Source organism: Thermobia domestica, chromosome 7, assembly GCF_964235325.1.
Source record: "Thermobia domestica chromosome 7, izTheDome1.hap1.1, whole genome shotgun sequence".
Classification (NCBI taxonomy): Eukaryota; Metazoa; Arthropoda; class Insecta; order Zygentoma; family Lepismatidae; genus Thermobia; species Thermobia domestica.
Genome location: NC_137460.1, coordinates 83250990 through 83265035, shown reverse-complemented (window position 1 = coordinate 83265035; position 14046 = coordinate 83250990). Strand labels below are relative to the sequence as shown.

The 14046-nt window shown below is 35.7% G+C and overlaps 1 protein-coding gene across 2 annotated transcripts in view; it reads right to left on the bottom strand.

The window, feature by feature from the left end:
• LOC145690248 (cyclic GMP-AMP synthase-like receptor) overlaps positions 1 to 14046 on the bottom strand; it is a 103458-nt gene that overhangs the window by 66954 nt on the left and 22458 nt on the right. For both annotated transcript variants that reach the window (XM_081764963.1, XM_081764964.1), the window contains exon 4: positions 9667 to 9761. In XM_081764963.1, coding sequence (XP_081621089.1) covers positions 9667 to 9761 — 95 coding nt within the window. The remainder of the gene's footprint in view (positions 1 to 9666; positions 9762 to 14046) is intronic.

Sequence of the window (14046 nt, the reverse complement as noted above, 5' to 3'; positions counted from 1 at the left end):
AAAGTCTGCATACACAACGGTGTTAGACTCGTGAACTTTGCAACATCCAAAAACCTAATCGTGAAGAGTACAAGATTCCCACATCGCGACGCTCATAAATACACTTGGACATCACCAGACGGAAAAACACATAATCAAATTGATCACGTTTTAGTAGATAGAAGAAGGCAATCTAGCATAATTGACGTCCGGTCGTTTAGAGGGGCTGATTGTGACACTGATCACTACCTGGTAGTAGCGATAATACGGGAGAGATTATCGTTCAATAAAGGTAATATTCAATGTCCGAAAACGGAGAGATTTAATTTAAAGAAATTAGAAGAGAGCCATGTAAGAAAGGAATACCAGATTGAAGTTTCGAATAGATTCTCGGTTTTAGAAGACTCGGAATGCACTAGTGTTGAGGATACTTGGATTGCAATTAGAGATAGCATTAAAAGTTCAGCAATAGAAAAATTGGGACACGCGGAAATACGTAGGAACAAACCATGGTTCGACCAAGAATGCATTAAACTAGCAGAGAAGAGAAAACAGGCAAAATTACGCGGCTACAAAATCCGAATGAAATAACTACACAAAATTTCGCAGATATCAGGCGGGAAACTTCCAAAACTTTTAGAACAAAGAAACGCGATTTTCTGAAAGCTAAAATTAAGGAACTTGAAGATAATAGTAAAAATAAAAACATCCGGGACATGTATAAGGGAATCAACGAATTTAAGAAAGGCTATCAACCTCGTGCTCATATATTAAAGAAAGCTGACGGAACAGTTCTCACTGATACGGATAGCCTCTTAAATAGATGGAAAGATTTCTTTGACGATTTGCTGAACACGCAGCCAAAAACTAATGCGCGTGGAGAAAAGGAGATACACACCGCAGAACCGTATATTCCAGAACCCAATCGAATAGAAGTAGAAGCCGCTATAAAGAAATTAAAAAAACACAAATTTCCGGGTGTGGATGAAATTCCGGCTGAGTTAATTTTAGCTGGAGGCAAAAAATTGTGGAACAAGATACACAAACTCATTCTCCTTATCTGGAATAAGGAAGAATTGCCACAAGAGTGGAAAGAATCAATCATTGTTCCAATTCACAAGAAAGGCGACAAAACTGACTGTAATAATTATCGAGGTATTTCTCTTCTGTCAACATCCTATAAAATCATTTCAAATATTATATTAGCAAGACTGACCCCATACGCAGATGAAATTATTGGAGATTATCAGTGCGGATTTAGACGAAATCGATCAACTATCGACCAAATATTTACCATTCGCTAAATACTCGAAAAAAAGTGGAAATACAATATCCCGGTACATCAACTATTTATTGATTTTAGAAAGGCTTACGACTCGGTTAGGAGAGAAACATTGTACAACGTTCTTACAGAACTTGGAATACCGAGAAAGCTAATTGGATTAATTAAGATATGCTTAAGTGAATCCCAAAATAAAGTCCGGGTAGGAAAATTTTTGTCCACGAGCTTTCACGTCCAAAATGGCCTGAAACAAGGAGATGCGTTGTCGCCATTATTATTTAACTTTGTGCTGGAATACGCTATAAGGAAAATCAAAGATAGCAACCAGGGCCTACAGTTGAACGGTATTCACCAGGTGATGGCATATGCTGATGATGTAAATTTAATAGGGGATGATAGGAGAACAAAGAAATAAATGCAGAGATCTTATTAAATGCTTGCAGGGACATAGGTTTAGAAGTAAATGCAGAGAAAACTAAATACATGGAAGTGCGTCGGGACCGTAATACGGCAAATTGTGGAGGCGTTAAAATATTAAATAATACTTTTGATAAACTGGATACTTTCAAATATTTAGGATCAATATTAATAGAGGAAAATCATATTCACGAAGAAATTAAATGTCGACTAAAAGCAGGGAATTCGTGTTACTATTCGGTTCAAAATCTCTTGTCGTCGCGAATTCTGTCGAAGAATCTGAAGCTTAAAATATATAAAACGATAATCATCCCTGTTGTTCTGTATGGCTGCGAAACATGGTCACTTACTCTGAGGGAAGAACATAGACTGAAAGTATTTGAGAACAGGATCCTGAGAAGAATATTTGGACCCAAGAGGAACGAGAATGGGGAATGGCGGAAACTTCATAACGAGGAACTACATAGTTTATACGGTTTACCCAACATTGTTAGGGTCGTCAAGTCTAGGAGGCTTAGGTGGGCAGGTCATGTTGCTAGAATGGAAGAAAGTAGAAACGCTTTCAAAGTCTTGACTGGAAGACCCATAGGAAAACGACCATTAGGAAGACCTGGGCGCAGATGGGAGGATAATATTAAGATGGATCTCGCAGAGATAGGAATACAAAGTAGAAACTAGATGCAATTAGCTAAGGATAGAAGTCAGTGGAGAGCTTTTGTGAACGCGGCACTGAACCTGCGGGTTCCACAGGCCATAGAGTTAGTTAGTTAGTTAATAATCAAATATACGCCTTCAGCATTCGGACTTATAACTCTCTTTATCCTAAACTTTTAGACAGAACTAACTCTTACAAGAATTGTCTTCTTAGTAACCAACATTATTATTCAACTGTCATTGGAACAAGTAAATAACAAGTCAATAGAAATAAGTCGCAAACTATAAATCAACCTTAATCATACCTTTTCTCTTTTTCTTTTTTTCGCTCTTTCCTAAGTTATGGAATGTTCATATTCTTAAGTATCTTTTGCCTTAAGAGTTAGGCACGTATTACATTATCGTTACAAGGACAAAGTTGAATAACAGTACCAACAACCCATCTCCTTGTTTCAGGCCATTCTCGACCTGAGAGCTCGCGGACAAGAATTTTCCTACCCGAACTTTACTTTGGGATTCATTTAAGCATGTCTTAATTTTCTAACCAGCCTTTTCGGTATTCCAAATTCTGTAAGAATGTTGTACAATGTTGCTCTCTTAACCGAGTCGTAAGCCTTTTTTAAAATCAATAAATAATTGATGTACCGGGGTATCGTATTCCCACTTCTTTTCGAGTATTTGTCCAATGATAAATATCTGGTCGATAGTTGATCGATTTCGTCTAAATCCGCACTGATAATTTCCAATAATTTCATCTGCGTATGGGGTCAATCTTGTTAACAGAATGTTTGAGAATATTTTATAGGATATTGACAGAAGAGAAATGCCTCGATAATTATTACAATTGGTTTTGTCGCCTTTCTTGTAAATTGGTACAATGATTGATTCTTTTCACTCTTGTAGCAATTCATCCTTGTTCCAGATAAGGAGGATGAGTTTGTGTAACTTGTTCCACAATTTTCACCCTCCAACTAAAATTAACTCAGTCGGAATTTCGTCTACACCCGAAGATTTGTGTTCCTTTAATTTCTTTATAGCAATTTCTACTTCTATTTGATTAGGTTCTGGAATATATGGGTCTGCTGTGTGCATTTTCCTATCTCCACGAACATTAGTTTTTGGCTGTGTTAAGCAAATCGTCAAAGAAATCTTTCCATCTATTTAAGATGCTACCTGTATCAGTGAGAACTGTTCCGTCGGCTTTCTTTAATATATAAGCGCGGGGTTGTTAGCTTTTCTTAAATCCATTGATGCCCTTATACATGTCCCGAATGTTTTTATTTTTACTATTATCTTCATATTCTTAATTTTGGCTTTCAAAAAATTGCGTTTCTTTGTTCTAAACGTTTTGGAAGTTTCCCGCTTGATGTCTACGAAATTTTGTGTAGTTTATTTATTTATTTATTTATAATAGGTTTCAGATACAACATTAAGCCATTTTACACTGAAATATTTTAACATTTTGATAATATAACAATTGAATAACAGTTGGAGCTCAAGATGGTACAGCACAACAGCAACATTAAGAAAATAGCTTCTTTATATAGAATCTGAAAGTATACTCATTCGTAAAAACGTCTACAGTTTCTGGTAACTGATTATAAGTACTGACAATTCGGTTTAGAAGAGGCCTATGGACAATATTTACCCTCGCCGCTCGAGTGTAAAAGAGATCACTAGACCGTTTTGTTCTAACGGGTACGCGAAAATCGATTTGACTTAATAACTGTTCACGTGATATATGGCCATTTACAATTTTATGTAGAAATATTAGGTCAAAAATTTTATTTCTCACTAGGGGAGGTTTGATATTAAGAAAATTTAGAACGTCATTTTTTGGAAGTGTTCGGAGGTGAGGTACTCGGTAGGATACAATGGCTAAGAAGAAATTAATTACAGAATTTATTTATTTATTAAATGAGTAGGGCAGGCCATAGACCAGATAGAAGAACAGTACTCAATAGTGAGAGCAGCATATGACTTGTAGAACAAACTTCAGGAATTAGTTTTTTTTTTTTTTTTTTTTTTTTTTTTTTTTTTTTTTTTTTTTTTTTTTTTTTTTAATGTCAGTGAAGCGATAAAGGAGTCCCAGTTTTCTCGTAGCAGTACAAGATATCGTGCTTAGATGATCCGCAAAAGTAAGCTTACTGTCAATGATAACATCAAGATCTCTGAAAGAGGTGACAGGATTTATGTTCTTACGACCAATTTTGTAGATGTGGTTTATAGGTTCCTTTTTTTAGAGAAATCTTAAGAGAAGCACATTTTTCGATGTTTAAGCTGTTTCCAAGAGTCACACCAACTGAGAATGATTGAAGCGTCATACTGAACAGCAAGAGCGTCGTACTCTGATTGAACTTGTCTGTAGAGTTTGCAGTCATCAGCGAATAGAAGAATATTGGTAGAGCTGTTTGTGAACAAATAAGGCAGATCATCCATGTATAATAGGAATAGAAGTGGACCCAGAACACTGCCTTGAGGAACTCCAGAAGCTACGGGAATAAAATCAGAAAAGTAACCTGACACTGAAACTCGTTGTGTCCTCTTATTGAGATAGTTTTCTAGCAGACAAAGTAGCTTACCGTGTATATTGAATCTAAAAATGATTTTGTATATAAGAAGATGGTGTGGAAGGGAATCGAAAACCTTACCCAGGTCCAAATACAAAATGTCGAGTTGAGAATTTTTTTAGATGCTGTCCACAGCATCGGACAAAGATTTTTCTGGCTAAATGCCGTGTTGGGAGGAGTTTATGAATGGAGCAACAAATTGAAAGAGCCTGTTTTTGATTATCTTTTCAGAAACAAGTGAGAGAGGTGATAGTAAAGAAATAGGTCGATAGAAGGACACATCATTTTTATTTTTACCAGACTTATGAACAAGAGTTATATTAGCTCTCTTCCAACAGGAGGGAAAGACACGTTCTGCAAAACAGTGATTTAGTAAATCCGAAAGGGGTTGAGAAAGCGAACTGGCAACACTGCGTAGGAAGCAAGTGTAGATATTATCTGGCCCTAAGGCGCGTTGTTGGAGCAATGTCAAAAAAAAAAAAAAAAAAAAAAAAGAGATTGTACTTCAGTCGGTGTGGTACTGATGGAAGACAAAGACTCAGAGCAGACAGGTTGAAGAGGGTAGGGGAAGGAAGGAGAGGTGGGAGTGGATGATGCAAAGCTACTAGCAAAATATTCATTAAACACCTTTGCCCTGTCTTCTTCATTTACATAAGCATTTTTGTAAGTCAGTTCTGTCAGTATACGAGAACTACTTCTTCGATTGTTTATTAGGTCCAGAAAGGCTTAGGGTTTTACTTGTATCGAGTGTGATGTGTTCAATGTACCCATCATACTTCCTTTTCATAAGATATTTGCTATGTCTTCTAATATCTGTAAAGTTCTTGCAAAAGAGTATATTTACTGGGGAAATCCTTTCATAGCTTCCATGCACGTTTTTTGTTGCGAAGTATGCACTTTAGTTCTTCATCAAACCACGAGGGAAACTTTGAAAAAGGTCTTTTACGGAAAGGCACAAAATCTTTAACCACAGCCTGCATGACGTCAGTAAATGAGTCAGCTGCATCGTCAACTGAGCCTGAGGCAAGTGGTTAGTGAGGAGTTTAGTGCACTTCTGGTCGAACCATGGCTTGTTTCTTCGTATCTTCACGTGTCCCAATTTTTCTTTTGCTAAAATTTTAATGCTAATTCTTTTGCTAAAATTTTAATTTCAACCCAAGTATCCTCAACACTAGTGCACTCCAAATCTTTTAAAACCGACAATCTATTCGAAACTTAGTCCAGTATTCCTCTTTCACTTGGCTCTCCTCTAATTTCTATAAATTAAATCTCTCCGTTTCCGACATTGTTTTAAAAGCTGTTTATTATAACTGTATTGGTGTGTTATCTCAGGTCTATACTTAACTATAGGTGCTTTTCTGTATTACCGTAGATTTTATTTTCATATATTGGTATGAAGGGATTCAGTTTATTTTGTTTTCTTAGCCGTTCTTTCGTTTATATGCAGTTGTAAGCCTTAGCTACTACTCCTCTCCCCCTCCTCTCCGCAATTTTTGTCGCCCAGAAACTTCAAGAAAGAAACAACAAACAAATGAACATCAACCACTATCATTTTTGTGCAAGCCTATAAGACACAAATCTTATTATTGCGATAAAGCAAAAAATTAGTAACAGTAATAAGTTATTTTATTTCTTTTTGCTGATTTTACAACAAATATAAAAGATAAGCGTGGGGAGTTTACTTCAAAAGTAATTTATAATATGGTTCATATTTTTTTCACATGAATTTATTAATATTGGTTGAAATGTAGGTTTAAAAAATTCAACTATACCTTATTACCATAACGTTTACAAATCATAGGGGAAAAGTTAGCGTGTAAGACTCGTTATTTTCTTATTTTACTTTTAGCTCTGACTGATGCTTTGGATGCTGCTGGAGGTGGTAAGAGAGTACAATATCTACATCGATCAGGAACATATTGAAAGATCCTATGAAATTAACACCGGAAGAAAAGCTTGATCTCACCACAGTCTAATGATCACATCTGCACAGTCTATTGAAAATATGCTGAAATGAGGTTATTACTTTGTCAAGTCAGACTTCGGTATTTTGTGTTCAACATGTGAAACATTTATGTTCCTGATCTAATTCAGAAGCGTCACAACCTCATTTATGAAGCTATGAAAAGGTTCTCTACAAGCAAAAAGTATGAGCTACAGAGTTTGACTATTTCTACAAAACAAAATAATTTAAAACCATGAAATTTCGAATCTGTATTTAAAACCTTTCTCGGAGACTGCATTAATATATTTCGTGCAGTAGAAAAAATGTCCAGAATATTTTGCCCTGATAGACAGACTGCTTTCAAAAACAAACATTTTCATCAGGGTTGGCAAAAACCATGGTTTTTATTAAAAAAACCAAAAAAACCGGTTTTTTTTGGTTTAAACCAGGTTTTTTTGGTTTAAACCAGGTTTTTATGGTTTAAATGATTTGCTCTATATATTCATATCATATATGGACAGAAATAAGTCTGTTTCGTCTTGATGTTATTATGCAACAACCGGGTTATGCTGGCAGGGGTCACATAAGCTTAAAGCGGAATAAAAACCGCTTCTCGAGTTACATCCGAGAGAAATTGTCCTCCATTTGAACTCAGAACCAGGACTAATTAGCCACAAATGCGATACGTCTGCCGACTCACTCACGAAGGAATCCTGATGAAAAAAAAATACGTTGTACTGCTCTTTACATGCTTCTTAATATAACTGTGAAGAGTCACTTCAGAAGGACAAAATGATAAACAGTTGCACAAGTGAAACCATTACACAGAATTACATATGAACAATTTCAAAGTACTACGGAGTACTGAAGAACTAATTTAGTTCAAGTTAGTTAACAACGACTTTTATTGGTCCAAATTAAAGAAATACACGGACTTCTTCTGCATATCAATAAGAAAAGTGAATAAAGATACGAATTATTTGAGTCCACTTTGGCTCAAACTCATTTATACATAAATAGATACGAAAGATACTTATTTCACTAAATGCCTCTCGTGGGGTCTGTATGATCCCCCCCCCCCACACACACACACAAAGTACGGCATTTCGATGTATTTTATCAATAGTAAACACTGAAACGAAACAATATTTAGAATTTTTCTTCGATTGCAATTACATAACAATAATAACAACTACAAAAAAATCACAAAATAAACATTTATAAACTTGTAAAAAAAAAAGTTGCTTTTGTAGTATAATCTTTTTGAGTAATGAATGGGGAATTTAGGTCTGAATATAATACGAATAATATACGGGAGTGAAACGTGATAACCCACAAATGTGTGTTCATCAAGATTTTACAAACACTTACACTTTTACGAACATTTTTTTTGTTTTTTGGTTTAAACCAGTTGGTTTCTTTGAAAAAACCAGCTGGTTTAAACCTTGGTTTAAACCATGGTTTAAACCACCTTGGTTTAAACCAGCCAACCCTGATTTTCATTGATCTTTTACTAAAAACACACATTCCATTTTGTCTTCTTTACCAACGGAAGTCTAGTCCAGGTACCATTTACCTTGGCAGTATATGCAGTTCATGGAAAATACTTAAGTAGAGTTATCAATCATGATTGTAAATAATATTTCCTCCGCCAACTCCAGGGATAGTTTGTGTCAGATTATTAGTTAACTGCCAGAAGCCTTCTTGAAACATACAAAATTGTCTTGTAAGTTTATTGTGGATAATAGTACTTTTACGGTGTGTCTTTACCTGATTGTCAGACTTACCTGAATACAGATGAACTCAACAATCACTTTGTCGAAGTTATTAAAATAGCTGATCTTTTGTTTAACTTGGACTACCTGATATTTCCAAGAAATAATGTAGCTAATGACAAAGCAGATACAAGTTTCGATTCTTTTGATGCATTTTACATCATCAGTGTCTGCTCATACTCATTTCTGACAATTGTTGATTAAATTGAACTATCTTTTGATCACAAGCAAATGCTGTTCTGGATATCTGAGAAATTGAACTTTGCAAGAGCAAGTGGAGACATACTAAATTTCAAATATTTATTCAAGCAAGCAGTAACGGACCTTCAGCAAAAACATTCTCTTGCTTGCAATCAAATTGCTGAAGTGTTTGCTCAGAACCCGACACCTAAAGCAATTATTGAAAGCTGAGGATGACTAAGCGCCCTGCAGCCAGTAATTCAAATAAATGGACTTCCTGCTGGTGAACAGAAAGTTTTTGAAAATGGCTTTACACCAGAAATATGGTAGGAAATATCATAACCATTTCAAACTTACTACTGAAGACAAATTAATGTCTAAAGAGGTGACATCCAACGTGGTAACAAGAATACAAGGAGATTTAAATGATTAATTCCCATGTTTTAAAATATGTAATAAAAATAAAAAAAAAGTACCTGTAAATGCTCCGTAAATTGACACAAAAATGATCATTAGATCTCAGGAAAGAAAACTTAAATATGAAGTAACCTCGATCTTCCTTCGTCAATGAGTAATTATGATATGAAGAAAAACACACCTGCTTTGTTGCTGGAGCAAATTTCACCCTTTCTTCGAGAACATATCCATTTAAGTAATGTGAGATACCAAATGAGATCCGAAATCGAGCCGAGTTTTAGGCGCCAAATGCGAGCACGCTAAATATATAGCAATAACGAAGCCTGTGTTTCGAGGAGAGAAAGAAAAAAGTTGACAACAAACACATTTTTAAATTCTATACATTTGTTTAGATACAACTACAATTAATCAAGGAGTAAGAATTAGGTAACTAAAATAGTTACCTACCTATATTCACTCCACCGTGGGTGTTGTCGGAGGGCATCCAGTGGTTTCTCGATTTTCACTGTAACATACGACCTTGGTGCATCATCGTTTAGAATCTGTAACATTAAGCCACCCAATCATTATTAATAAATACTGTCATCCGAAAGTACGAACGAAGTTCAGAAACTCTCAACATCTTTCTTTTTTAACAGTCTTTAATGATATTTTTTTTAGTCACAAATACACTCATCCTGCACTTATCAACAAATTACTTTTTGACAGGACGGAATCTGCAACTTTTTCTTGTTCTACGGAAGATACAGAGGGTGTGTGTTACGATTTCATGCGAAATCTGGACCTACCAAAAGTTCCTGAGCAAGACATGTTCTATATGCGACAGCTGACAGTAAATACGTCTTGTGTGTATAACAAAAACAGGACATTTTCAATTTACCTGCATCATGAAGGACAAGTGGGAAAAAGACCAAATGCCGTGGCGCCTTTCCTGTTAGATTATATGCCTCTTAGTGTTACAGTATTACATCTTTTCTCAGACAATTGTCCTGCACAAAGTACAAATCACATATTGTGTAGGGATCTACTAGCATTAACAAACACTGAAAGATTTAACAAAATCGGGTATCATTTTCCTCTCAAAGGTCACCATAACTTCCACGTGACCGGAAGTGTAGTGTGATTTGATGTCCTATCAGAAGTTGTAGCAGTATTTATGCGTCGTACAAACTATATACGCCAGTCTGTAATGCAGTTCGGGGCGGTCAAAATTGTCAAATTTATTGACACCAGTAACATAATTGATTACGCAACGCGGTGCCATCACGTCTAAAATAAATAAGTAAATAATATAAATAAAAGTGTCGTCTGTAGAAACTACCATGTGTTCCTACAAGAATAGGTAGTATTTTCAGGTTTCCAGGCATAAATACTGTGTTGAACATAAGAGTACTGTCAAAGTTTCCGAATTCATCAAAGGTCCCACATCTTCTGTTAGGAATAACGAGAAAATAAGTGTTTGGTAAATTTGTACATGCCGTAGGTAGTGGTGGACTAATCGGAATTTCGAGAGTGGGCTGTTTTTAGAATTACAATCGTAAACGCAGTTATAGGAACATGCAACGATGTGTCTTAAAGTAGTCTGTGAAACAAGTATTAAGTCTTTGAGCTTGTGCTGTTTAAATGAAATGTATTAGGTCTGTGTTTGTGGTAGAAACAATAAAAGTTCCTACGAGTGGGAATAATTCTGTTCTTTGAAATTAATTATGCGTTAGGCTTAAATGATTGTACTCTCATGTCTTACTATAGAATAAGGACACAGTCGATTAATATTCGGCCAACGGCATTTGATTTACAAAGAAAAAAAAAGTTAAAGATTATCCTCATTTGGGAGTGGAATCAACATAATTTACATTTTCTGTCTGTCCAAAGGTGTAAGAATTGTAATACCTACGGCATGTACGTATTTTCCCAGTTGCACGTACACCAATTAAGCTCACTAAATTGAAGAACATACGAATTCCCTTGCCGTATGTACGAGACGACGCCAAAGCACTAGGGTTGTTTTGTTTAAAACAAATGATTAAAACTTGTTTTAAACAATTGATTTTGTTTAAACAAATTTCATATACGTTTTAAAAATTTTGTTTTAAACACGTGTTTAGTTTAAGACTTGTTTAAACATAAGTTTATTTTATTTTTGTAAAAACATGTGCCAGAGAAAGAAAATTACCAAAAAGTGCTCCCCGTTCAGGCTATTTTCTTTCCGTACACTGTAGCCACACTTGGTACAACTGTACCAAATTCAGCCCTTTTTGTCATTCATCGGCTCGTTGGTACCACGCTGGCATTTTCAGCCTTTTTTGTGAAAAAAGCTGGTACAATTCTACCCAGTTCAGCACCATTTAACAAATACTTGTCACATTTTCATGTGTCAGTAAGACTTTTCCTGCATCTCATGATTGATTGATTTGTTCCTCGTTTTTATATTTTTTCATATATGGCCATAATACCGTTTTGGTCTATTGGTTACTTTGAAACAGAGGCGCGTTTAGTTTCCTTACAATACATACCAAAGATTGTACCTGTTTTCCCTTTTAATTTGCGTGTGATAAAAGTTCCATCTACTTCCATGGTTGTTCGGGGTCATCCTATTTGGATGTTTTTAAAACGTAATTTTTAAAAAGAGCACTTTCTTGATTTAGACTCTTGAAAGAGGGGGGAAGGGGGTGTTCTAGAATTACTTCTTTTAGTTTCGTGTTGTAGAGCCATGTATTACACTGGCATAAAATACGATACTATTTTTCAGCCTACTCCAGAGCTAAAACTGTAGCAACACTGTTCCCTTGTGAATGTTTTGATTTCTCTTGGCTACAGCAGGTCGATGTGGTGATCTACAATTTCTTTTGTCTCTTTTTTCCTTTGTTTTTATCGTTTATTGTATTGTTTAAATATCGCAGGTTCTTTGCTAAATTGCGGTTCTAAAATTAAAATATCGCAGGCATTCATAGATGCAGTACATGTTGGTTCTCAGTCTCCGTACAACTTTATATCGTTTAACATGCGTTTTACGGGGAGAAAAAAGGACATCATTTCGAGTAAACCAAAGAAACTAATTTTATGCGTTTCGAACACACTTCTGTTGCTGGATAAATCTGGCTCCAACTTAGGGTTTTAAAAATATTTTTTTAGATATGGGGCTTTCAGCACAAGAATCCAAGTGTATTTTCAAAGGGTTCATTTTTGTTCAGCAAATGTAGAATCTTCATAGCGAAGAGTCCGAAATAAATAAACTAAAAACCATGTGAAAAGCTGTAGTGTGGGCTAGAGTTTCATAGGACAACCGCTAGAAAAGGGCGTTTTTAGAATGGCGGAACAGGAGGGCTAATTTTCCCCTCCCTATAAATTTAAGATATTGTGTACGCTGCAGCGTTGGAAAGATTAACAAGTCAAGCTCCAAATGTCATAGTCAGTGATGCATAATTACATTAAATAAACGCAGGATGTGTCGAAAAGAATTCACCATCGGAAAACGTCATATCTTCGCAACCATGAATCCGAAACGAAAGAAAAACTACGTGATAAGGTGCAATCTAGTTTTATATGATTACCGCTAGAGAGGGGCGTCCGTTTAGAGGTCATCCGCCCTCCTGTCCTGAATTTCACATTTTCGGGCAGTAAGGCAGATTTAGAAAGCTTTTGCTAATCAAAGTCCAACAGAACAAATTTGAAGTCCTTACACCGAATAAATACAGATTTTGATCAGTTAAAATCCATTTCCATTGCTGCAAGGAGCTATAGGCCTATATTGCTCTTTTGTATTTTCTTTTGGGCACAAGGATTCCAAAGGTGGCTCTACTTTCGAGTTTCGGGCCTACTTAAAATTCTAGAAATTGGACCTAAGCAACGTTCCAGTTTTGATCATCTGGATTTCCTCCATATTTATTCCGTGTAAGGACTTCCAACTTGTTCTGTTGGACTTTGCTTATCAAAAAATTTCTAAAACTGCCTTACTGCCCCCAAAATATGAAATTCAGGGTGAGGGTGGGCGCGACTATCCTCCTGCCCCACTGACGCCCCTGTCTTGCGGCTGTCATATGAAATTATCCTACGCCATTTCATGTGGTTTTAGTTACATTTATTTCGGACTCTTGACTGCGAAGATATTACGGTTTGAAATAGAATTCATTTGCTGAGCAAAACTGAACCTTATTGAAAATGGACTTGGATCCATTGTGCTCTGAACGCCCCAAACATTACTTTTCTTCAATAAATTATTGACTTGACAAAAGCAACCAATTACATAGGCTTGCAGAAAATATTCTAAAGTTAAACACAACGCGAAGTGTGATTCAAATATTACTTTTCTAAAATTTATTATTTTAAAATAATTTTATTAGCATCAGTGTTCTGAAATAGTAATCAAATTTTGCAACTAAAATCCCACCCTTCTCTACGAAACATGAATTTAGCCCATAAGGGCATAACTAGGAAACCTTCAAAAACAGTAACTCTGAATGACTTGTCTTAGAGCTAAAATACCCGCACAAGCGTATTTCTGGTAAAATTCTAGCCTTAAAACATGTAAAATGACTTCCTTTGCATTTGAAATTTCGAATTGCAATCAAAGATTGGCTCCATGATGCTTGATAGCACCATCTGATGTATCAGACCACTTTCAAGTTTTATCATTCTCCCTCAACCAGTTCTCAACACACAAGGGTGGTGAGAACTTTCATTTCACCATGTATATTGATAGAGTGTGTGAAATCTCCATAGTAGGTAAATTTTAAAATCTACCTACAAAGCTTATTACAACCAAGAAAGTACTTACGAGAGTTACTGGCAAGAGGGTCGTGATATGAAAAAAATTGAGAATTACTAATC